The 25,859-nt window shown below is 39.6% G+C and overlaps 1 protein-coding gene across 3 annotated transcripts; it reads right to left on the bottom strand.

The window, feature by feature from the left end:
* On the bottom strand, window positions 1–25,859 carry ppp2r5cb (protein phosphatase 2, regulatory subunit B', gamma b). 3 transcript variants are annotated; one of them, XM_026194756.2, is made up of 16 exons: window positions 25,724–25,859; window positions 25,150–25,209; window positions 21,953–22,118; window positions 10,110–10,309; window positions 7,053–7,163; window positions 6,869–6,961; window positions 6,153–6,283; window positions 5,879–5,938; window positions 4,282–4,390; window positions 3,744–3,797; window positions 3,173–3,343; window positions 2,937–3,064; window positions 2,722–2,823; window positions 2,373–2,445; window positions 1,880–1,996; window positions 1–456 (listed from the first exon to the last, which is right to left on the bottom strand). In XM_026194756.2, the coding sequence occupies exons 1-16, from the start codon at window positions 25,748–25,750 to the stop codon at window positions 322–324; spliced, it is 1,737 nt and encodes a 578-aa protein (XP_026050541.1). In that variant the 5' UTR covers window positions 25,751–25,859; the 3' UTR covers window positions 1–321. The 3 variants fall into 3 exon arrangements, with proteins under 3 accessions (XP_026050541.1, XP_026050542.1, XP_026050543.1); XM_026194757.2 differs by having other exon boundaries at window positions 21,953–22,115; window positions 25,724–25,858; XM_026194758.2 differs by lacking the exons at window positions 21,953–22,118; window positions 25,150–25,209; window positions 25,724–25,859 and adding an exon at window positions 14,676–14,921.

Below are 25,859 nucleotides of genomic sequence, written 5' to 3'. Positions count from 1 at the left end.
TTTCTTATTTGAAGTTCAGTATACGGCGGGTTGCTGTGGTCATGCAGGACATCCCAGCACCGCAAGCAAGAACCAGGTGAAGGGGTGGGGATCAGTAAGGACCGAGCACCGCTTGTCTCGCAAAGCCGGACCTGGCTTAGATGTGTGGCTTTAGACATTTTCTGTGTCAGGTGGAGCTGGGATCGTTCATTTCTGTGTTGCACTGGGCTGGACTGAGATACCACAGTTCTGTTTTGTTTTGGGGGGTTTTGTGCTGGCCCTCCGTGGGTTTGTGATTCCACTGTGGATGCTGCTGGTTTATGGTAGGTCTGGGATGGTCTCTTAATGGCCATCGTGTGGCGTCAACATTTCCTCTGCTCTTCGGTGCAACTCCAAAGCTGTGACTGTGGAGATGTCTTTGGGGAGCTCAGATTTCCTCCGCATCAACGGGCGTTCTCTGCGCTGGTCTTTTTGGATCTAGACACAGACACAAAGAGGGATCAGTAAAATCAGAACTAATGCATTTACAGCCCCACTTCATGAACCTAAGCTTCTGCACGGAGGCCCGTTTTACAGGCCGAACAAGATTTTAATTCCTGCAATTTGCCTTCCTTTCAAACCTTTTTCTCACTTACATGACAAAACTGATAAGCTATACAATTCAAAACTGTATAATAAAGAAAAATGTGATAGTGCAGCATGGACAAGTCTCTGGCAATATTGTCCTTTAACACTCTTTGTTCATCCCGTCTCTGTTGTTTGGGTTTGGAAGGCAGACAGGATGCTCAAGTGATTTATGTAATCTGTCTCCGTTTCAGCAGCTGGAATAACCATCTTTGCTCAGGAATTACTTGTGGGGCCAAACAGCTGAGTCATAAACCAAGTTCATTTGTGATTCTGAAGAAATATTTTTTTAACCAACAACCTGCAAATTCACTGCATGTGTGCATTTTATGACCACTGTTTCAAAACAATACAAATGTGAAGATGCTGTCTGCAACAGTCCTACACCCACATAGTTTACACAAACAGGAGTGTGCAGACAGCTTAGAGGTTCTGTGCTGCTCGGTCGACAGCATTCTTCATTTTAGCATTTGACAGATATTAACAAAAAAACAAAGTGATGACAGGACGCATTAGGAGCTGCATCGATCGCGCAGAATTGGAACATCCGCATTCGTCTTTGTGCTTCTGAAAAGCTGCTGGTGGCAGCGGCAGTTGCACAGTAACCACTACAAAGTCCCCTGATAGTGCTGCTGTTTTCACACGCGCCACACAGATATTTATGGGCCTGAACGTGGTTTTTATTTACAGCACAGCTATCGCTAAAACAGTACAGACACACCAAACTGGACGATTTAGGCAAAGTGACTGGCACACGGCATGAGAAAAATGTCGCTAAGCCTGAGCTGCACAGTTCACAATTTTAAATGTCCTAAAATTGCTTTTGTATTTATGTCAACTAATGAGAGAGGCTCCACAGCATCCTGCAAAATGAGCTGTGATCAGTGGAATTCATTTCATATTATTAGCTTTTTTCACTTCACACATTTTCTTCATTATTAACATTTCTTGTAGTTTTCTGCTGCTTTGAAGCAAAATGAAAGAAAAAAAAAATGGACTGCTGGACTGTGGCTGTGTGGTTCCACTTAACATAACCACATTTATTTGTTTTCAAACAAAAATAAACCTCCATTCCTGGCGCCAAAGTCAGTATCAATAAATAAATTAAAGTGTCCAGATTTCTGCTTTTTATGACCACGTATATGATTTCATTAAGACTGAAATGTAAACAGGTCTCATATTAAAGCGATATTCATCAAAGCTTGTGCACATTTCAGTGAGAACGTGTGGTACCCCTCAGATATAGGCATGCATATTAAATGTTACACACACTGACCTGTGTGGCTTCCTCAACTACTGCTTTCTTTAGCATGTTGACATCGTCTAGCAGTGGCCCATCTGTCTCCATGTCCATCGGACTCCCTGATCCTATTGAGTCCACATACACGACAAACTGCAGCACAGGAAGAGAAAGAAAAGTTAACCACAAAGAATCGCATTATCCAATATACAGGTTTGTGAGAGGTGCTAGCTTTAAGCAGAACTTTTCTCAATGACTTTAATCCTCAGCTTTTGGACATACATTTCCCCACAATCCATCCTGTAACTTTCCATCTGTTGCTTCCACACATACACAAAAGAAAAAAAGAAGAGAAGAAAAACTAGAAACTCTTTTTCCTTTTTTCCCCTCAGTTGGAGTGTTTGTCAAAACACCAACTGATGTTCATCACCAAAACATCAAACCCTGCTTGATTCGCACTGAGATACCCTGCAAACCACTGAGGGTTGCAGCACTGTGAGAATTGCTAGGTTACTATTTATTTGCTCACCTGTGGGTTTGCCTTTGCTAGATTCTCAATCTTCACCCATGCTTCTTCTCTCTCTTTCCATTTGGCTTTCTCTCTGACACACACAAACACACACAGAGTCCTAAGAGACTTCTTCAAAACAGAGAAGATTTGCTGAAAGATAAACTCATGTTAAAAAAAAAAAAGTTATATACCCAAACTCTTTCAAGTTAAGAGATTGTGGTTTTAGTTTGTATCTACTTAGTCATCTTTTCCACTTCTAATGATGTTTAAACAATGTTTTCCATGACGTTTCTAACACTGTAATGAGAACAAGGAAACTGTAGCTTGCGCTGTATAAATGGGTGTGATGTCTCCCTGCATTACTTACTTGCTTTTTTCTGCCCTGAACTGCTGGGTGCAGTCATCAAACAGTTTCTGGTTCATCTCCATAAAGAGCTTCAGAGCATTGTAAATCAACCCATGAATCGTCCTACAGACACAAAAAGGTTACCACAGGTCACTTGCTTTGCTTACGTACTATCCTCATACACTTCATCATAAAGATAAACAGATAAATGGAGGGGGTGGGGGGGGGAGCCTCACTTGTTCCAGTGGGTTTTGGAATTGCGGTAAAGGGCCGGGAACATGATGGGGAGGATCTTGGCAGCGTTGTCGCTGATCAGGCTCATGATATACTCATTATTCCAGTAGTACAGCGCTCGCTCTGCTACCTGACAACACAGTTTTTCACAGGGTTACGTGCGTACACAGACAAACAGAATGCACACTGTACGATTAACTAAAACACGCATCAAAATAAACAGGGATGTGGTTCAGACCTGAAAGTGCGGGCTTGACACACATTTGGCCAGCTGTCTGAAGAGGGGTTCCATGACTTTGACGAACTCCGAAGGCTCAATGACATCCAGTATCTCCTCCAGTTCGTTGAGGAACATAACTTCTTTTGGACTGTGGGTCTTTGGCCAATACTTTAACAATGCCATTACCGTCTACGCACACAGACAGGATACCAGGCTTATTAAAGAGGAAGCAGGAATGTTTGGACAGCCGATTTTGGTCAGCTATTAATCTGCTGATGGTGGATTACATGAGCTTACATTACAAAAACTATCAGTAGAAGCAGAAACAGTAGTCAACATATTCATAAAGTAGTTTAGTTGATCTCAGGGCCTTAATGCAAGCACACAAAATCCAAAACACCTTCCAGCAGGTTTGTGAGGACTTGTGAGCGCGTTTATGTTTGCTCCGACCTTACCCACCATAAAACAAACAGAGAATACTGTCTTGAGGAGTTTGAATGACGTATGTCTGAAAAGAGCTTGAAGGTCAATCGATAATAAAAAATAAAAAAAAAGCCAAAAAATCAATATCAAAATAAATAAATCTTACCGGTTCTGTAAGGGTGCTATCCTTCTCTAAGAACTGTACCACACAGTAGGCCAGCTGGGAAATAAAAGGGAAAAACAGGAAACGGCATTTGTTTTCATTTTGACAAAATCAGAAGTATCATAAATATTATTGGGAGAGAGATTGCACTCAACAAACTACAGAATCTACATAATAAAGTAACATCAAAGATGGCGGCTGTCCTAAATGTTCTAATCAGGCAAAAAAATGTTGCTGCATTGGCACATGAGCACAGATGTCAGTTTTTGCATGTGTACGCTATTTTTAAACATTAGTTAGGGGTAAAAGGACCAGATTGTTAAGTTGAAATGTGCATTTTTATCTGGTGAACATTGAGAGTTAAAGTTGTGACTAACTCCACATTTTTTATCATTGGATACACGCTTCACTGACAAAATAACTGCTTTGAGGCATTACCTGCATGTCTGCCAAGTGAAAAGACTTTGCTCGAGACATACTTTTGTTACAGCGTTTTGCTTATAGCAGAGGAAGGCAGAGCAAGGCATAAGAAAATTCCTACCTGTGGGTGATACACACTAAGGGACTTGACTTTGTGCAAAGGCAGGAGGACTTTCAGCAGGAATATCTTGTGCTCTTCTTTCAAAGGTAATGCAAATCCATTGATTATGCTGTGAGAAAGACCGTTATTAGAGAAGAAATTACTCCAGTTTACAATAATTCGGCATCTAAATATTAATAAAAGTCTTGAGCCACCACTAATGCTCTTATACATTTCTTCCAAGGAGTCAGCCTGTCATTTTTGAAATGGTCTTGAACAATAGTTCTGCAGGATTTCTGAAGCTCGTTCAAAGACTTTCTTTGGACACTGTTCTTTCACTCATTTTCAGTCCTTGTACTTGAACATTATCAGAGAAATTTTTTTTCAGCACAGACCTACGAACACAAAATAATCTCTCAACTCATGGGATGAACCAGTAATATGTCCATACATAGCAACTTTGCAAATACCATGTGGCCTTTCAGGTGACCCATTATCTGTTTACTGAAGCCTCATTAGAAATGTTCTAATGAAAATGACAAATCACACAAGGACTGGACTGAAATCAGTGGCAACAAGTCTTATGGAGTGATGGCACCGAAATCTGTATCCTCCACAATACAACTCCATCTGGAAAGCATCTGATTGCCAACAGCTTCATTTTTCAATTGCATCCAGAGAAGTGCTTTGAATGTCCTTCAAGAAGCCCGGAGAACTATTTCTGAAGACAACTCAAAGAAATCACAAGAAAGCGCAGGCTGTGTTGAAGGATAAAGGTGGCGTTACTAAATATTGACTCTCAAACTTACTAAAACTATGCAAACTCACTTTTTGCCTCATATACTCTATTTCTACTTAAATTTGCAAATGGTATAAATCACTGCACCCTTTAGCCATTATCCTAGCAAACTACAAAGAAAAAAAGAGGTAGCTCAACACTTTTGCACATACTGTGTGTGTGTGTGTGTGTGTGTGTACGTACACACACATATATATACACACACACATATACACACAGGGGTGTACATAAGTGGTCCGCAGGTGCACTCTCGCTATCAAAATAAAAGACGCGCACCAGATCAGAAGTTGCAACGCACGTTTGCGTGCATAAGATTTTCTGGAGGAGGACAGACATTTGTTTAGAACTCTTAAAGATGTCGAAGAAGCTCCTTTAAGCAATTACTTTGGTGTTCCTTCACCTCCAAAGAAATGTCAGAGGGAGTCCGCAAAAGAAGCGCATATTCTCGGAGAAGTGGTTGGAGGAGGTGAGTTGGCTTCAAACAAATGATGAACGCACAGAGATGTGGTGCAGAATATGCCATGAAAATCCCACTCTAGTGGACCAAAACAGTGCCTTTAATATGTATGCAAACGCATGTTGAAACTTCTTATCTGGTGCGCATCTTTTATTTTGATAGCAAATGCGCACCTGCGGACCACTTGTGTACGTGTATGCGCACACACACACACACACACACACACACACACACACACACACACACACACACACACACACACACACACACACACACACACACACACACACACAAAACAAACCTATATTTTGAGCCCTATACTGCGAACTGCAGCTGCTTTAACAAATCTAAAAGTATCTTACCTGCCTAGTATTTCCAGTAGTTCTGCAATTCCATTATGATGCTCAGTCTCATAAATGAACCTGAAAAAGGGCAAACACACACAAGTTAGCAATAATGTTCCTTTAACCCTCAGGCTTTGTTAAAAATCACCACCCTTTCAGCTTGTTCGTGGCCACAAGTGGCCAGTATAGAGCCCTGAGGGTTAAAGAAAACAAAAAAACAAACAAACAAAAAAAAAAAACCCCATAAACAAAACAAGCACCATTAATGTAGCTATAGAAGACACACACTCACCTATAAAATATGTTATTAATCTGTTTTCTAATGTATGCTCGAAGGCCCAGGAACTTCCCATAGATGCGATGGAGAGTGGTCTTTAAAAAATCTCTTTCTCTGGGGTCTTCACTGTCAAAAAGTTCTAAGAGCTGAAGAAACACACACACACACACACACACAAAAGAAGGTTACTGGGACAATAAAATTAAACGTAACCAAGTACTACATACAATGCTCTTAAGTGGGCATGTTACGGTTTTTATTGTTTTGTCACATTGATACTATTACAGAAATGCAGAAATGCATGCTCATACTAAACATGGCTAAAGCTTCAAACAATGATTTCAGTGTATGTGCAACTAATCTGAAAAAGCCAAAACTTCAGGCCTTAGGCTGCTTTAGTCACTAAACTTCAGACAAACATTGGCCTCAAATGACGTGTAGGAGAGCAGATATCCTCAATATGTTCTTTCCAGGCATCTGTGCGCACAGTCAAAGCTGTACACGCAGATGCCTCACCCACATGCATAAAGGCAGAGGAGCTAAAACAGCTTGTTTTAGACAGTGCACAAACAGAGGGGCTGGACCAAGCACTGGTATGCGATAAACAAGGATTATTTTGAACTATCAATCATGCAAAGCTTGTCTAGTTAAGAATAAAAATATCAAGGTGGAAATGAGCATCATAGCTCCTCTTTACAGAGAAAGAAGCTGTGCTCTAGCAACATGCTCACCTGCAATACAAACCTCTGGTCAATATACTTTTTGGCTATGTTTGGTTGAAAGTCCGGTGACTCTAAGAATCGCAGGAAGAACTCGTAGACGAGCTGTGGAAGAGGGGCAAAGACTTTAAAACAACAGAAATAGGTGAACAGGCTCTTTCTGACTAAACCATGTATGTGGGTGTGATGCATGTACCTGTAGATGCGGCCAAGCAGCTTCTAGAGTGGGTTCATCTTCCTCTGGGTCAAACTCTGCACCCGTGGGGTTGGATGACGGCGGCAATGCCCTAAACATATTCACAGCAAACTGGGAAACAAAAACAGAGGACAGACAATCGGACATGCCAGATAAATATAAACTTGAAAAAGACATTTCCCCCACAGAAATCCAAACCGCTCAAGGAAGCGGTGGCCTCTGCCCTTTTTACTTGCATAAAAACACAATATTTAAAACATCACCATTTCTTTGTTTACGTAGGCTGCCAGTAACCTGTAGTAACAAATAGATCAAATCCATTGGACCATTTACTGTCCAAACTGCCTTTAAAAGACAAGTAAAATATTTCTATCAGCATAAACGTGTTTAAATGTTGCAGAATCCACTTTTTGCCATTTTTTAAAAATTGTCTAGATCCACAAATTATGAGTTGACTACATCCTCTCCTTCCTTTTCCTTCTTGAGCCCTTCGAGGTTAAAACCAACTGAGACGTCAAAACCTGATAAGCACCGCCCCCGGCTGTGAAGGAGACCTGCCTTATTAAATTCAGTATGAGCAGCTGCTGTGGCTAATGTTACCTTTAGGTTTGAGTGTACTCCTACGAGCCACAGTTATGTCAAAATTGGAATGCTGTAATGTAATGAAAATCAGATATTATGAAAAGCAATAAACAAGAACAGAGAACAGAGTGTAGGTTACTGTGTTTCATTTTTAATCAGCCTTTAGATTTGTTTGCTTCTCTCTGTTCTCTGAGCTCGTATCTTCCTCTTTTTAATATTTCATACATTTAACTACGATGAATGTGTGTATCTGTGGACTGACTGTGCTTTGAAATGTATCCATTTTTCATGCTACATCCACAGCACATATTAGGTATACTAGGCAAAACAAGGCAGTGAGCGTTGATTTGGGGATTGGTGTATATTCGTTTCTTCAGATTAAGAGCAGTGCTGTGAAACTGATTCATCACCAAAAATGTGCAATATGGATAAGTTAATATCTGCAAAATACAGCAGACTCTGTAAGGGGCAAAGACGTTAAAATGTTGTGGAAAGAAAGACCAGTGAAGTATTTTGAGATTACATTTTAAATACACATTGTGCAAACATATCAGACTTAAACTGTTTTTTAACAAGTTCAGTGTAATACATCAACTTTGAGGTATTGTTTGTATTAAAGAATTAATAAAAAGGTGGTAGGTGAGTGGATATCAACAGTCTCTTGCGCTAGTTGTCCATACTGGCCTATTTCTGTGACTGTACAGACCCCAGACTGTGAAGAATCTATTTTGCCTCTGAGACGGCGCATTCAGAACTCCTTTGGGATTCCAGTCGATCAGAGGTCAAAACACTCATTCACCATCAGGTTATTATTCCAAGCAGAAATCACTCCTTACTTTCAACAAATAGATCAGGACAACGAAACCACTGTTACAGTGCCATGTAGTGCAAATAATGCCTGTTTAAATAATGATGCTTGAACACTGAGATGTCAAAAATGCTCTGAAATACAGAAACCTTACGGAAGTAAATAATGTGCAAAGTTTTAGCATCAGAATACACTTTATTACCATAAAGGAAAATGTCGTGTCACTCTTTACTTACTTTGATCATAAAAGCCATCAGTGGACTTCAAAGAGCCCTTGTCTTTAAGGGGGTACGGGGACAGGCGCTGCCAGGAGTAAGAGTATATTTTTATGCTGATTTGACAGCTCAGTTGCATTTTCTGCCGCATTGATCAAATAAAGCCCAGGCAAAGGAGGATGGGGGGAAATTTGCACATTGATCATCTGCAGTTTACCATGTGGCATTGAGGCCGGCCTTTGATTAACATCAAAGGCTTTTTTAATTTGGCTTGGGAAAGCAAATCTGGCACCAGGAACACATTGAGACCACGACCTAAGAGGAACACCTCTCCAATCTACAGCAGGAGCTCCAACACAGCTGCACTGGCAACACCCTGATTAAATGAGCAGTTTTCAGACCTACACCATTGAGGGGTACAAACAATTTAGGGTGTGCAATACACGAACAATCTTTAGACGAATTCAAACAAGAGACATGCTGAAGAAAACAAACAGATCACCTGGTTGCATACGAATTATTTAAATGATCTTAAAAGATTTGTGGCAAAAAAAAAAAAAACTACCAAAATAAAAACTAAAATGGGTCAAGTGAAAACCACAAAATGTTCGTTCCATGCTGCGAAAATGAAACTGAAGAAAACAAATCAGCTTCATCACAAACATGAAAAAAAGAAAGAAAAGGGAATCTACCGGGTGAGATGGCTCTCCGAGGCCATGTGGCTTCCACTGAGCCTTTTTTCACAATTACAACTTACACAATTTTACAGTAAGAGAAGTGACACGTGACATCTCGCTAACACGAAATAAAGCAATTATAAAGGAACAATGCAGAGTTTGTGTAAGTGAATATTTTTAGACCTAAACTACTAAAACATTCCCCAAACCATATTACACATTGCATATTCTATGGGATAAAAAGCTTTATGAGAAATATCATCAGCTATAGAACCACAGCACTAGTACATCACAGGACATTACAGATTTTAATGTTCTATTCTAAATCATTTAAAGCTTTCATTCATGGAAACACTGGTGGCAGAGTTTCCTCACACTTAAACCTGACTTGGGTGGGAGTCCCATGTATCTTGGCAACATACTTTGCATTTTCTTCTAATTTTTTCCTCCATCTCCGACAATGATGTGACCTATTTACAACTGGAAAATTCCCTTACTCTTATTTTGAAAGTTAAGTTGACATAAGATGTAGCCTTTCGAGACAGAAAGTCCACACATACTTTTGCAATATGAGTAACCAAATCGCTTTTTATGCAAGGCTTTACTTTTTTCCAGGAGTTGAGTGATACAAAGTACAAAGATGGCTAACTAAGTTTAGTTAATTATGTTCACTTATACTCTCTACTTATTAAACATTTGCCAGGTCAAAATAAAATAATAAAATAAAAACAACTGGTCCAAGCTTCTCATTTCCACTGTTTACTGTAACACTGACCATGTGAACCACTTCTGGGTAGATCGGTTCGGTGATGACGTTCCTGTTGTGGGTGATGTACTCCACCATCTCGCTCAGCGCGGCTCGTTTCACCTCCTTCCATTTCAGGTCACTCAGTGGGTCTGAGACAAAATCGAAGAGAACGCAGCACTGACGCAACTTCTGGATAAACAGCTTCTCCTGCTCTGCAGGGGGAACATCTGTGAAACAGAGAGAAGAAAGGCTGGAATTAAATTCAAATTCTCTTCACAAAGCAAAATGTCAATGATTTTTAACATTAGAGCAGCAATGATACCGACAGGCTGACTTACTTTTAAATGTTTTGCTAAGCAATCTCTTCATTTTACAACCATATTTTATTTTGCTGTGATCCATCACAAAGGACTTATAATGTTATAGACTGCAAGGCATGTCTCTGAATAACTTTAGGTTTACTGAGCTGTGCTGTGCTTGTTTGAGACAGAACGGTTGCAGCTTTTGTGTGTGCGTTTTCATTTATTTGATAGTTCAGGAAATGCTGGATTTCCTACTGAAAACTCTTTAATAAAAACACCAGATACACATATTTTGTGCTTCTCCAGAGGAAAGAACATTTCGACTTGCTGGCTTTATTCTGGGCACGACTGCATTGTTTCTACAGACTTCACTGGAACTGTGAATTTGTGCACAGCAGCTCAGCTGTTTGCTTGGAGATAAGCATTTTGGTTGATAAAGCAGAATATATCCGGGTGGCACGTCACATGATAGATAATGAAGTTACCAGTGCCCCATGCATCAACTGTGCACAGCAGCTCTCTCTGTGCTGCCAGTGTACCCGGTGATGAAAGCCTGCTGACAGCCAAATAACAAATCACAGCTGCTTAAAGCAATAACCAATCACAGAGTAGAGCAGCCCTGCAGCTGACGTATCCGTGCGCCAACTGTTGTGAAATCCTTTGGTAAAAAATGAAAACTGTTCATCCAAATGATTTCAAACTCAACTCTGCACACACATACACACGTTCCTCTAGTTATTAAAGCAAAAAGCAACCAATTCAACTTAGTGAGGTAATGACTGCTATGTTATCGCCACATCAATGATGCAAAAGATCTAAATCACCCTCTGGGAATGTGGGGCCACACCTACCTGTGTATCATTATTAGCTTGCAATTAAAAAAAATTACATGTTTTTGCAGCCAATGAATTTTGCACAATGAGCTAACCTCCAATCAGTGTCAGTTTAAATGATTTATAACCACTTGACAGCTTCCTTAAAGATATGAACGATTAGAGAAAAGTATGAAAACATTTTTTGTCTGCAATTAAGTAATTAAGTGACAATAACAAAGCTTCTAAACAGAATTATTATATATTAAAATAGATCATAATTTCAATCAACTTTCTGGACTGCTCAGAGGGAACCTGAACAGAGCTTGAAGGGTTTGCACACTCCATACATCATAAGGTGTGCAACAGTGCAAGGTATGAAAGTACGGACGTTTTTATAAACAAGACCTACTCTAAATCTACAGGTAACCATTTTAGCAATTTTAGAAATAGCTATAATGTGTGCTCTCTCCCTTTATCAGCACTCAGGAAGAAGAGCTCTGAATAAAGTGCAACTTACTTTCACCTTTTTTTGACAAAAGTAGAAAGGACGCATTACTACAAGCAGCCTATATAGCACCAAATAACCCCAGCATTATGCACTCTACTGTGATGGGGCCTTCACTAGGACACAGCTATTTCCCTTTTCTTTACAATGATCAAAACTGTCAGTAGCAGCCTGTAATAAATGACACGAGTCACAGAAAGGAAGCTTCTCCTCTGAATTAGCCTGAGCTCATCCGATTCCCAAGCTCCAGAAAATACCATGAAACCAAGAGAAGTGGATTGGTGCTCATTCATTTTCATCCAACACGGGGATTAGTGTCTTAAAACAGAATGTCACCTTATAAAACCTACCTATGGGGCAGCATTAATCTCTTCATCACAGTCTGTGATTCTTGAGTCTTTCTTTTCTCCCCATTAACAATCTGCATGTGTACCCTACATCACCATGGTGACTGCAGGCAGAGACAGGACTTTGGACCAGGGGGTGACCACTGCTAATCAGAGACGCATGTCTGCTGCTTCTACACTGGAATCAAGAGACCGCTGAATTGCTGATCACATCAGCTATGGCTGAAAAAAGTGTCAGCCAAAGGCATCATGCAAAACATGAATCATGGAGTAAAATAAGTCAGTCAGCACTCCCTGCTACACTCAGTAATCTTACAGATACATTTATAAGCGTCCAGTGGCTTTCTTGAACACTTTGGAATAAAGAGTTAAAACAGCACGGTAATCTGTAATTATATATCTACAGTATTTTCTGTGCAGACCCTGCTTTGCATAAGTTGATACCAGACAAAATGTTAACAGCTGGCACCAATAAAATAGGTCAATTCTAAAAGATTCAGTAATGGAGGCAATGCTCACAGACTAGAACCTCAAATTGCGACTGACAGCACACCTCCACATTAGTCACAGAGGAAACGTTAGCATTTAAAACAGCATGAAACAAAGCTGTCCTTTGAGTTCTTTTAGGTAGACTACCCTTTTGAATCAATAATGTATTTGCTTTATAATTCCCCAACACTGTTACAGTGTCAAAGCTTTGTGGTGAAGCTTCCTTACTTTACTGTTGCTTCCTTTCTTATCTAATAGCTCTTTGTTGGCTCTTGTTTTACATTTGTCTGTTTTTATACAAATAGTTATACATGCCATAAGATATTTGGAAAAAACTGGAAGATTTTTGAATTTATATTTAGAAGACTAACTGCCATATTCAAACTACTATCCGCAAACAGGATCCAATTGAGCACAGTAAAAGGTCAAACATCAGCCAAGCTCTTGAGCTTTTGCCACAACATCCATTTTGTATTTCTGGAGCAAGTTTACATAAGAGTGTCTTCCTTTCCAGTGAGGTGCACTAACTGTGAAAGTAAAACTCACGACCACTTTTTGTGTTCATGACTAATATTCAGCTTGCTTCTGCTTAAGTGCGTACAGTGTGTTTAAAAATATATATATATTAAGCCTTGTTTGGACAGTGAGCACAAATACTTGTCAAAATGATGAACAATCCCCTCTAAATGCATGCAAGTTAATAAAAATATTTATAAGTGTTAAGTTAATATAGTAGCATCTGTTTTACTAGGAAGTCTCAAAATTTTACCCTTAACTCTTTAACGCTTGAAATCCTACAAGGACCCTTTAAGGTCTTTTCTGAATTGAGCTGCTTATAGAACAAAATGACTGGGTGTGCAGATTCGTGAGGGTGGTCTCTGCTTATTCAGCTACCCTTTGAAAAACCCAGAAACTATCATAATGGTCATCAAACAACATCTTTACTGATAAACACTGAGGTGTCAAAACTTGTCATTAAGGGTAGAGGGGAGGTGGTCAAATGTGGTGTTTATAGCGAAAAGAGTAAGATGAATACAGAAAAACGGTTGCTGAGTTATTTGAGGCTTGGTACACCTGCATCAAGTTTTGTTCCTATTACTGTTACAGGCCGACTCATGAGCACCTCGACTCATCAGCCTCTGAGTGCTGAGAGGTCTACCAGCTCCTGTTACACAACAGCAGTAGGGTTTCTGAACAGACCTAAAATATTAAGAGACCTGCTGTGCAACTGCAGACTTCACACACGAGCGTCTCTGCATGGATCAGTGAATAACCTTTACTCATCTAAAAGCTCCAGCATGCATACAGGAAGCCAGCCACGAACACAAATTGCTTTTAAGCACAACTCTTGACTCAGACATTCTGTACTACGGAATATGAAAATAACTGATTAATAAAGTGTCCCTAATGGCAAATGTGGTGCGCTTACCATCTGTCCCTTCAGACACAGGATATCCGAAGGAGGGACCGGTGGCTTTCTGCCATAACTTGCTGTAATTATCACTATGCATATAAATGTCACGAGACCATGTTAACAGCCACATAAGCAACACCATGATACTGACATCACTGTGACAGCAGCAAGCATATGAAATAATTGGCTGCATGTTAAACACACACTGCCACTTCATCTAGAGACAGCTTCCAGCTTCCTTAAGTTTGTCCGAATCAACGTCAACTCAAAAAGAACACTGGAGCTACAACAACATCAAACAACCTTTCTACTTATGTTAGTCACATTGCAACAATACAATACAGACATATACAAACTAACAACAAGCTTTGACCTCACTTTCTATGACATCAATAGTGTTGATGGGGGAGGGGAGACTCAAAACTACCAATCTTACACCCCCCCTAAACTAAAGCTAAGCTTTGCAATGTCTTAGCAGAACCCTTCCTTGCTGACATACAAACACAATCACCTCCTTTCTCTTTCAAAAACCCTCGTGCAAACAACACTAAAAAAAACTCTTAAACTCGCCTCCACAAAAGTAATGATACATATAATATCAAGCTTTTTTTTTTATTTTCTTTTTTTTTTTTTTTTAAATCACCAGCTGTGGCTGCTTAACACTCAAGCCCACCTCCTCTTTAAACAGACCAGTACACAGCAGCAGATTTCCTATTCTCACCTCTAAAATGCATGAGGGCCACAGGCTGGAAAGGCCCATTGGCGCTCGGTCCATCCAGAACCATCCCGCCGGCAGCTCTAGTACATGCCAACATCAGTGAGCTGAGGCAGGAAACAGGAGAGAAGAGGGTAGCCCAGGCTAAGGCGAGGAGCCAGCCTCCATTTTAGCACGAACACTGAGTAGAAAATGAAGCTCCCCTGCTGCTGGAGGGAACCAGCTAGTTAGTGATGTCATCCCACACAGAAGCAACCTGGTTGGTTAGCTGCAATCACATGGGCGGGCTGTCAGAATAAATAAACATGAGGAAAGAGACTGGCTATTGGAGTGGGGAGAAAAGGGGTGGGCCAGTTACTGTGATTGGGCCAAAAGAACCTACATCTGTCAAGGAGTTTTTAAAGCACAAACAACTTGCCTGAATTCCATTTAACCGGTTCTGAAATAACCACAAATGGAATAATAATACCATGGAATACAAATAACTGTACAACATGTAGGTTGCTTGTAAGAAGCAGAGGACAAAGGAAACCATTTATTTCTCTTTTAGTCTTTAACTCCCAACAACACCCACATGGAAAAGAAATAAGAAAAACTTATAAAAGACTTGCATCAGCTTTAGCTTGCTTCATATAGTGAATCATATAACGCTTATATGATATACTCATGAAAGTGGCCACTTTCTCATTACTTTCATATATTGTTTTAGGAAGTATCCAAAACATGGAAGTTTCATTTATATAATTTTTCAAGGGATCTTATATCTGTTTTCACTCTTATATGCTTTTCATACAAGTTTCACACAAGACAGATACAAACTTTAGAAGATTTATATATATCTTTTCCATATTGGCAAACCTAAATAAAACAAAATACAACAAGGTGTTCAATGCTTAATGTCACCTTACACTGGTCATCAACTAGTGGACCTTTTTTTAATGTCTGCTGCCATTTCCAGCATGCGTGCCAACTTTGTGCGCGTGTGTCTGTGTTTGCATGACAGATGGCTCTTCAGCAGCACAGCCTGAGCCCAGGTGTATGTGACAAGAGAAACAGGAAGGCAGGAAGTCTCAATGTGAGCAACACAGGATGTGCATATGCAGAAAGCCACATTTTGAATCAGCAGCACTGGGGAACAAAAGCCTGCACTGTAAACCTTTGCGGGCACATTGGTGACACAGACAATTAAAAGCAAGAAATCCATACTCCCAGTCACTGGCGTAGCACTCCCAAATATAGTAACCACTGCACCCTTAGAATACAATAGGGCTCTGTAAAACTCTGCACACAGACAAACACAATCAGAACATACACCGACATTTTTTTTTTTTGTGCATGCCATATGTGTCATCATACTGAAAGTACAGTAAGCACATACAGACAAGGTGTCGAAACAGTGATTCAGCTAAAGTCATAAGCATTCCTATGCACGAAGAATAACCACGCAAATACAGTGTAGATGGGTGTGAATTAAACAGATTTGGACTACAGTCACATATAATCTAATAATTTTTGCTGCATAAGAAAGCCACCGAGGAGAAAAGACTGCACAAAAAGACTTTGCTTACCCCATTAGAATGAACATTTCATAACCGTAGCTGTGTGACAACCCACAAACATTTCTATTAAAATGTGTGTATGGCATACTAGCCTTCGCAATTACTTCTCTTCTGTGAAGGACAAAAAACGACATTATTTTTTTGCACTATGATTGCTGTCATTTCAGTGATTGGCAGCGTTAGCTAAGATTACATAAAACTGGCCGAGCAACTACAGCAAGGCAACAGGGTTGTTTTTTCTATGCAGTTTCTGCATAATGTGCAAAGAAGGAAGACATTGATATACTCTTGACTGCTTAAAAGTAATTAGGGGAATCATTATTTGTGGATAATATTGTCCAGCAGATGTAACTCTATACAGAGGTTTGGTTAAGCTCGGGGCGATCGTGGCTCAAGAGTTGGGAGTTCGCCTTGTAATCGGAAGGTTGGACAGTCTTGGTCGTTGTGTCCTTGGGCGAGACACTTCACCCGTTGCCTACTGGTGGTGGTCAGAGGGCCCGGTGGCGCCAGTGTCGGGAGCCTCACCTCTGTCAGTGCGCCCCAGGGTGGCTGTGGCTAAATGTAGCTTGCCATCACCAGTGTGTGAATGTGTGTGAGAATGGGTGGATGACTGGATATGTAAAGCGCTTTGGGGTCCTTAGGGACTAGTAAAGCGCTATACAAATAGAGGCCATTTACCATTTAAGCTCAAAAAAGAAAAATAGAATACATAAAGTGTTTTGGAAGTTTCACACTTTCAAAAAAAAACAAACAAACAAAAAAACAAACAAACACTGTTTTAGGCTAATGTAATGTTTGTGCAAAATGCATTTTGTGTGGTATTTCATAAAGCACATAATGGTGTCACGGTTCCTCCCTGTGGGTTTGCACTTCTCCGCTGGAGGTGCAGGAGGTGCGGTGTGGTTCGAGTCCGGCTGCTGTTTGTTCTTGCACACTTCTTGTATTGCCACTGTTGCTCCTGCTACACAACCTTGAGCTTGTATACGTGTTTGTCTGCAGGTTAGAGGATGTAAAAAGTCTTACACTAAAGTCAACTGTACAAAATGGGAACAACTACACCCCTAATGGATGTAATACTTAACATCTAGTTTAGTTGGTCCTAATATATACGATAATGGAGCACTTCATCAGCAGGAACTAATCTGGGCATATAAAGGGCTCTTTCTTGCCATTTTGTACCTTAGGCATAGTGCATCCATGACCATGAGAAGAAAATACTGGATTACTCATTACAAATGCTACTTTGGCACATGCATTCACCAAACTCGAGCTTTCTGCTGTGTCTGTGCTATTTTTTAAATGCGAAGAAACTTGTGAGATTGCTATAACACAAGCATGGTTTCAGAGCTTTTTCTAAACGTATCATTGATATCAGCAGCACTGCCTAAAATACACAACGAAGTGGTTCATTCACAGGTCTGCTGATCTTCAATGTCACGGTCCTCTGTAAACGCTTAAGGCTCAGATCTATTTGGAGAAACAGACTGATCGACGCAGCTGAGGACACAGGCTCTTTCAACAGTGGCTGAACTTAGGCAGCTTCCAATGATAGGGACATCTTTATCAAGATCCAACCTATTTTTTCTTCTTCTCGTAACGCAAAGATGAATCACAAAGCGATGATACATGCTGATCTGTATTAGTCACATTAGAAGCAGATATATTAAGAAACAAAGCCCAGATTTGTTCATTGTGCCACTAAAAATGTTGCACAAGTGGAAAACACCTGTGGCTGATGACTACAAGATAAACACGCTTGGAGATCGCATTTAATGTTGCAGCTTAAACCTGGTAACTTGAGGAATGTGTTATTATAATATGTACAACAGTTTAAAAGCTTAAAACGTTTTTCAAAGTTCAAAAACAAGTTTTAGACCTGCAGATATAGTAAACGTGTGTGAATTAATTAAATACCATTTTCAATATTTACTATTCTTCCAAACAAAAGACCACCAATTCAGATACAGTGTCATGTTTTTTAGTAGGATCCTGTCATTTCTGAATGTTGCTGATGCATAAATGAAATATTCACTGCTTAAATATAGCAATGTGTCTGATTCTCTGACTTCTAGCTACAAAACCCTTCTAGAAGCAATGCTGAAAAGTCCAATCGTGCAAAACCAGTGCACAGCTTGAGCAGTTTTAACACCATGATCACTGCCAGTGACTTTTTTTTGTATTTTTATTCATATGAAATGTCTGACCCAGGAAGTTTCTGTCATGAGTTGTAGGGGCCTTTTTCTGCTCCCACATGTATTCAAAGTTAAAGACGTTTCTCTGACATGACATGACAAATAGTGATTTAACGTTAAGATTACTTCCTGGAAGCTTTAGAATGTAACTAAAAGACAACCACAGTAAAAGCAACATTTCGATTCATAAAAATAAAAACTGACTGACGTACACTTTAGTAGTTTGACTTAGACCTGTGTTTTCTGCTAACAGTCATTGACACCTACTAAACAACTGTATTACAGGTAGCAATAACAGAACTAAACACACAACTTATTTAGTTTTAACATCTTCACGTTTGCTGTCATTATCCTGTCTCCCTAGTGCTAGGCTGAAAAAATGCTTAAAAAAAAAAAACATAACTGCTGACCATATAACTTCTGTCATCTTTACTGTTTATCCCTCAAAATGAAGATGACTGTACACTGAAGAAGTCAAACATAACTAGCTGTTGGCACACAGTGTGACACCAAAAAAAAAAAAAATAGTCAGAACTGTCAGAAGCACTGCAGCTTATTAGACTTGGGACAGCCCACTGTCTCCAGCTGTCCCTGCTCCGTGCTTCGTCATTTGTGTCCATTGTGTCTTTGACTAGTGCTGAAGCCCGTGTACCGTTCTCACTGATAAGATTCATTTCAGACAATTAATAATTTACAATGAACTACGCTCATTCAACAGGAGAAACACAACAACGGGAGAAACATAACAATTTGTGACGCATAAACGAAATCCAAACTACTTTGAATACTAGTAGCTACATGTTTATAAAAGAGCAGAAATGTCCCAACTTAACCTGCGACAATAAAAATAATATTTTAGTACCCACCAGAATCTGCCGTGACATAGGCATTTAGCCTCGTCACTATCTGTAACATTTTACTCTACACAATTTCTCTCTCATCCAACTGTTTACTCAATAAAACATATCTCAGAGTTAGCACGAACTACTGTTCACAGACTAATAAACATTCTCGGTCATTATGATTTCATTATGTTGTTTTTGTAAGGCTTTTCCTGGTGTCCTTCTGTTTAAGTGTTTTATTTTCCTTATGTTTTCTTTTTTACATTGTGTACAATGTTTGCATATCTGCGGTCTGCCGACTGTTAGTTATATCCATTAAAGTGCCCCTTAAAACAGTTTCACATTATAAAGGAACATGGGAAAGTTTTGCATTGCCATTAAGCATAGTCTCATTAAAAAGGTAAGGACTGCAAATTTCATACACTATGTTAACTGTACCCTCAATTTAAAAAAAAAAAAAAAATCAGATTAAAAAGTATTATCTGTTTTTAAACTTTGGTTACAAGTAGATATACTCATGTCCTTCAACATCACCTCTCATATTTGACACTCTAGCCACAAGGTGGCACCAAACCCTGTGAGACCAAGGCTCCATGAAGGAGAGGTCCTGCTTTAAAAGAGAACCCATACAGAGGGAGCAACTGTTGTTGTTCTGTGCTTTTTGGCACATGTATATAACACTTGCAATGAGACAAAGAAAGAGGAATTAATCTCCTGTTTACTTGCCTCAGTCAGACAGATCTCCAGCTGAACATTATGCCAAACACAAAAAAAAACAAGTTTGGATTTGTGTATTTTGTCTTATAAAATCTACACACAAAAAAAAAACGGCAGCTCACCACATCGGGTTTCAACAGAAACCAAACTATCGTCCAAACAAATGCAAAAATTTGAACCATACAGTCAAAGAAAGCACACACGAATCTGGAAGTTCATGGGAAAGGCCTGCTTCTGGTCAGGGTTTTTAAGTCTCGCCTCAACTTTGCGGCTCTGCGGGACAGGCTCACGGACATGTGTTTCCATCAGGAGGTGGTGAACATGCCTGGAATGAAAACAGGCCAAGCGAGGAGCCTGTTTGGACAGGACTAAGTGATAACATCTACTTGGCCACTGTGGGATAATGTTTTGCAGAATGTTATCAAAGCTCTCATTGGGGTGTGGGAAGTGAGCAGGCTGTATCAGAAATGAAGTTAAGCCTATTGGTTTCCTCACACGTTACAAAGGTAACGGCTAGCTAAGATAAAGACACAATCATTTTTTTATGGCAGAGCATAAAGACACAATGAACAATAAATGGCCTGTTATCATGTTGCCACCTTAGGAAATCCAACTTTGCTCTACATGCCAAGGTTTCCATAGACAGAAATAACATTCGTAAATTCTCCTTGAAGAACGCTGCCTTTGCTCTACTGTGAGCTTACAAGCCTCCCACCGATGACGAAAAACAAAAACAAAAGCGCTCTTTTCTGCACACACGGCATCAGTGCCAGAACGTCCACAATATCTTTTACCAAATACAGAAACTTTTGAGCAAGTAACCCAACGAGACTGCATTCACCACCATTCGGGGTTACATCAGTTCCATAAACTTTACACTGCTGTTGCATCAACTGTAAATAATCTAACAATCCAGGAAATATCTGTCCTTGAAAGGAGATGGATAATTCTCCCTACCCACTCTGAAAGTGTCGGGCACATTTCCAATGTCCCAACTTTGTTTCACTTACTAAACAGAATAGTCATCTGGGGACCACTAAAATACCCTTTTCCTACGAGATTCTTATTTTTCCTGAGTCTGAACATTTAGAAAGAAACAGAAACAGTATAACCAATTCCTGTTGTGCCATTGCCACTATCAGTTATAAAATTGTTTTTGAAGTTTAATTACATGATTATTTAACAGCCAACAATGTCAATATAACTGTCTGTAAAGCATACCACTATGTTAGGTAACTATAATTAAAGTACTGAGAAATTATGCGTGCAGTCATCCATGTATACACAGGACAATGCTGACAATATGCATTTATTGTGTCGCAGCAGTGTTTGCTCGTTGCTCTTGGATCTGGCACTGAACTTGGACACTAAATATCCATATACATCTGTAAAGTTCACGAGGAAAGACAGGAGGAGGAATAGTAATAGCTGGCAGACATGTCTTATCTGCTCACTGGCAACATTCAGAAACACAAGGGCCGTGGAATTAAAGCTTTATCTCTGGATTATCACTAAATATAGATGCTTGGGTTAAATCCAGAGCAAAATCCATGCCATGCATGTCCTCTGTTTGTTTCCACATATTGCATAATGTCATGTTCAGCCTGGTATTAAAATGGGGGTGATGCAGCAAGGGATGCTCATGGGAACTTCTGTGGGGAAGGAGTGACTAAATAATTGAGTACGTGCTTGTTAGTACATATTTCTGTGAGGTGTGCACTTATCTAGATCTGCATTTGAGACATTTCTTACATATTAAACATACACAGGCAGACCAGGTAGTTTTCTCCACCTGCCAAATTTGGTTGATTTGATTTTTGAATTCTGTGCAAAACCCTGAAGCGTGAAAACATTACCTCAACTCCGTTCTCTATGAATATATAACAAATGCAAATTCTACCAAATCGAGCGCACTCTGTAGTTCATTATGTGATTACATAAAATGGATTTCAGACTGTCACACAGGTGAATACCTTTAAAAGCAGGAAGTTTCTGCAGTTCCCTGTTGTTGCTCAAGCTGAAGCGAGAGGAGCTCTGCCTCTTGTCCTTTTTGACAGGTGTCTGGGAACCTGGCTGCTTCCCCTTTAGTAGCTGAGTTGTTGGAGGAACACTATTGCTAGCCTTCCTGTTAGAGCTCTGCTGAAACAAGAGAAAACACACATTAGTTACACGGACATAAGAGCAAAGACACACTAAAAAAAAAAGATGCAGGTATAAAATATGGGCGAATGAACCTCTGCAGAAATCTAATAAAAATGTGTGCATGCAGCCACCAGCCAAGGAGCACAACTGGTACTTTTAATTATATACACTGAGTTGCCATCCACTTGACAAAATGCTCATTAAAAAAAACAAACCCGTTTACCAAATGTACAATTACTCTTTACAATAGTGCATCATCCTGATGTGGGATCACCTGAAAGCAGCAAGTTCAACTGATCCAGCCTTCCTACTAGGATCCATTTATCAGTGTGGACCTGATGACACAGAGCTTAATTCACCTGATGCAGCTGTGGAGTCTGAGTCACAAGAGATTTATCAAATTCGCTTAAGACCCAGACAAAGTTGGCCACAGTCTGAGCCACACTACAAGACAGACAATCAGTCTGTGCCACTAGAAAGCTGTTGTGTGAAGTGGAAAATGCCGCTGTGCTGACTTCTGCTATGAACTCGATTACATATTAATGTACTGGAAAGATCTGAATTAACTCATGTAAGTATATTAGGCCAAAGTAGAAACATCTGTCATCTATGGTTCTTCTCATTTAATGCTTCAAATTTTCATTTGTCAGTTATGGTTGCTGACAACAAGCCAAATGAAAGTTACATATATATTACATAACAGCCTTTACAGTTATGCATTTCTGGTTGACAGAGCATATGGGAAAAAAGGAAGGGTGGGGGCAGTGACAACAGCTTGCAGCCCAGCGATTTTAATTTGACACAGGTTGGTGCACTAGCTGATCTAATACATGGCTGCTGACACGCAAGTCTAATGCTGGCAGAGCCTGAAACTTTCAGCTTGAAAAAATAAATAAATAAATAAATAAATAAATAAATAAATAAATTAATAAATTTCAGTAGGTCGGCAAGGATGACTAATATATGTAATTGTTAGCCAGCTGTTAGCCAGCTGTTATTAAAGGACAGGTTTTAAAATAGAACAGATAAGGCCTTTATTGTAATTGTAAATGTACAACGCAAATGTGGAAAATAATAGGGATTATATTAAACTGGTAACTACATAAAGCTCTGAAATAGATATAAAGCTTAATGAAATTATCTGCTAACTGACAAGTGTGGGTTTTATAACTCAATAAACTGGACTGTGTATATAACACAAGGCAATAAAATAGTGTGTTTCCCACAGATTTAGCTTGTACAGTCATGGCCTAAAGTTTTCATTTCATGTTTTTATAATATGGTAAAAACATAATCATAGGCATTTGATAAGCTTTTGTTGTCAGTGTGACATGCTGGATGTCAGCTTCGGGGCTAAGTCCAGAAGCTCATAAAAATGAATCTGATCTCTTGGCACAATAACTCTGAACCAGTGTGAATGACTACTGTAAAAACTCAAGTTGCATATTGTATACAATACAAAATTTGTGCCATGACTATAATCTGTGTGTATGTGTGCCTTTGTGGTTTATATGCAAATTGGACACGGGGGGGGGGGGGGGGGGGGATCTCTTGAAAGGATGAAAAGAAAAATATGTAAATGTTAAAATGAGTCAAGTGTACTCGGACAGACTTCAAAAGACCTTGCCACCTAAACTCAGTCCATCTGTGGTGACACCGGAATACAGCCTGGTTGAGAACATTGTAATCTGTGCAAGAGCAGGACTACCTTTTGCTTTCTAGGCAGCACAAACAGCTGCCAGCTCTCATTCCACACGCGACATAACTGCATTCAAATGCTTGCCTTCCTTTAAAAAAAATTAAAGCGCCTCTAGTTGTTTGAGTTCAGTCATTATCATCATCCCATTTTACTAGTTTTATTAGTACAGGGAGGTCAAATGTAAGGCCAGCAGACCAGAATGAGCATGGCAAAGACTCCAATCCTGCACGCCAGACAGCTTTAGAAAATATGAAGGAGTTCATAGATTCCTATTGATTAATCACTCCCTACTCCCATTCATACTCCTACAAAGCCATTAAGTAAGAGATAAACAATTAAATGACAGAAAGTTCATGTTTTTCCAATATTACAGTAAGTCCACAGTTGTGATGGACTGAGATTTTCAAATTGAGATGGCCAACACAAGTAGTCCATACTCCCATATTTCACTATGGTGTTCATGTGACTCACATCCATCATTAGTTAGCTCGCTACAGCAAATTTGGTCACAAAGAAGAATTTTCCCCTGATGAGTTCAAAGAATCATGAGACCTAAAACAGAATAAGCTTTTCTTGTTCCACTCCACAGGAGGCTTCCTGTCCTTTTGCATGAGTACTTGCTGTCAAGTGAAAAATATACAATTTCTGCACAAGTATATAACATAGGCATCCTGGTTTGTGGAGGCCTTTGTGATGCATTTAAGTATTCTGAATCGGCACTTCAGGAGCAACATTATAAATTGTAATCTGCAAAACACTGAATTGATAACAAGACAATAAACTAGATATACACAATAAAACTTAAGCTTTATCGTGTCCCTCTTCATTTTTTTTAAATTGAAAAAATAAGTTCAGCATGTACGTTCATTTGTATTGCAACCACAATCACTAATACTGGAGACCACTATCATGCAGTAATAATCCAATTATAATGTAATACTCCTCTTGCAAAGCTGGTGTCACTAAATTCCATTTAATTTTAAATGACTTGGAGGTAATTACATCAAGTTGAAAAGGTTATCCCAACCCTTGCGGTCTCTGTTTGATCTGTGATGAGTCTAGGGTGTGTTGGTTTTTTTTAACTGCTTGTTTAGCTTTTAATATATCATTTACAAGTTTCTATTTCCTCTATCTAATCTAATGTTATATATCGCTCTGTGTTTAGGGTCTTTGGTAATGTATATGCTCATTCTATTTGAGTTGTTCTCTTGGGCAGGGGACTATCACAAACGAGATCTGACATCTCAAAAGTCCCAATTTGAGGGTTAAATACATTTTAAATAAAAATAAAGTTATGTGTTCTTAGAGTGGTTTTCCTTGTTAGCATACCTCATGTTCTGAATTCTCCTGTCCTCCACTCTTCCCCACTTTGCCAGACTTGGGAGACTCCTGCAAAAACATTTTCAATCAAAAGATTATAAACTTGATTTAATTAAATGAAGTTTATATTGGTTGACAACATCAGGTGAATGCAATTGGTGAATGCCGCCTTGCACAAATCCAAGCTAAATATAGCACGCCTGCCCACCCAGTCTCGCACTCCTGTTTAACCACACTGTAAAGTCTGCTGTTAGCTAGCTCACGTTACACGACCCGAGGTTTCAGCTTCTAAAAGTCCTTAAATTTACACCAAAATAACACACACGTGCAATGTAAGTATCACTTTAAGATAAGGGTACTCTATTTACATAACACTGCACAACGTGCCAAGTGCTAACATGACGGCAGGATAGGGCTAGCAGGTAATGATTGCAGGCTGGCTAACGTTTGTGTGATGGGACACTGCGCTGGTAGCAAAATGTCGTATTATACACCCGGCACGTTATCAATAAATTCAATGAAATGTAACTCGTGCAAAGTTTGTTCACTATGGACACGGCCTGCTAGCTTTTGTCTAACTCACCTTATCTTTTTTCGTTTTATTCGGCATTGTACAAGCGTAACCGCCCTTGCTCCCCTCACGGATACTCCACAACCAAAACCTTGACAACTCTCAGGACAGCACACTGCAAGGCGGTTCAGTCTGCCCTTACGCTGTG

The sequence above is a fragment of the Astatotilapia calliptera genome, chromosome 15 (assembly GCF_964374335.1).
Source record: "Astatotilapia calliptera chromosome 15, fAstCal68.1, whole genome shotgun sequence".
NCBI classification, from domain to species: Eukaryota; Metazoa; Chordata; class Actinopteri; order Cichliformes; family Cichlidae; genus Astatotilapia; species Astatotilapia calliptera.
Note: the sequence above shows the minus strand (reverse complement) of the source record. Positions and strands in the feature narration are given on the sequence as shown.

Bases quoted from the DNA above. Each gene is read 5' to 3' on its own strand.
- ppp2r5cb (XM_026194756.2), bottom strand. From the start codon at position 25,750: ATGCCGAATAAAACGAAAAAAGATAAG. The intron at 4,391-5,878 runs GTAAGATACTTT...TCTTTCTCACAG, and splicing joins CTACTGGAAATACTAGGCAG to CATAATCAATGGATTTGCAT. The intron at 2,824-2,936 runs GTGAGGCTCCCC...TTGTGTCTGTAG, and splicing joins TCCAAAACCCACTGGAACAA to GACGATTCATGGGTTGATTT.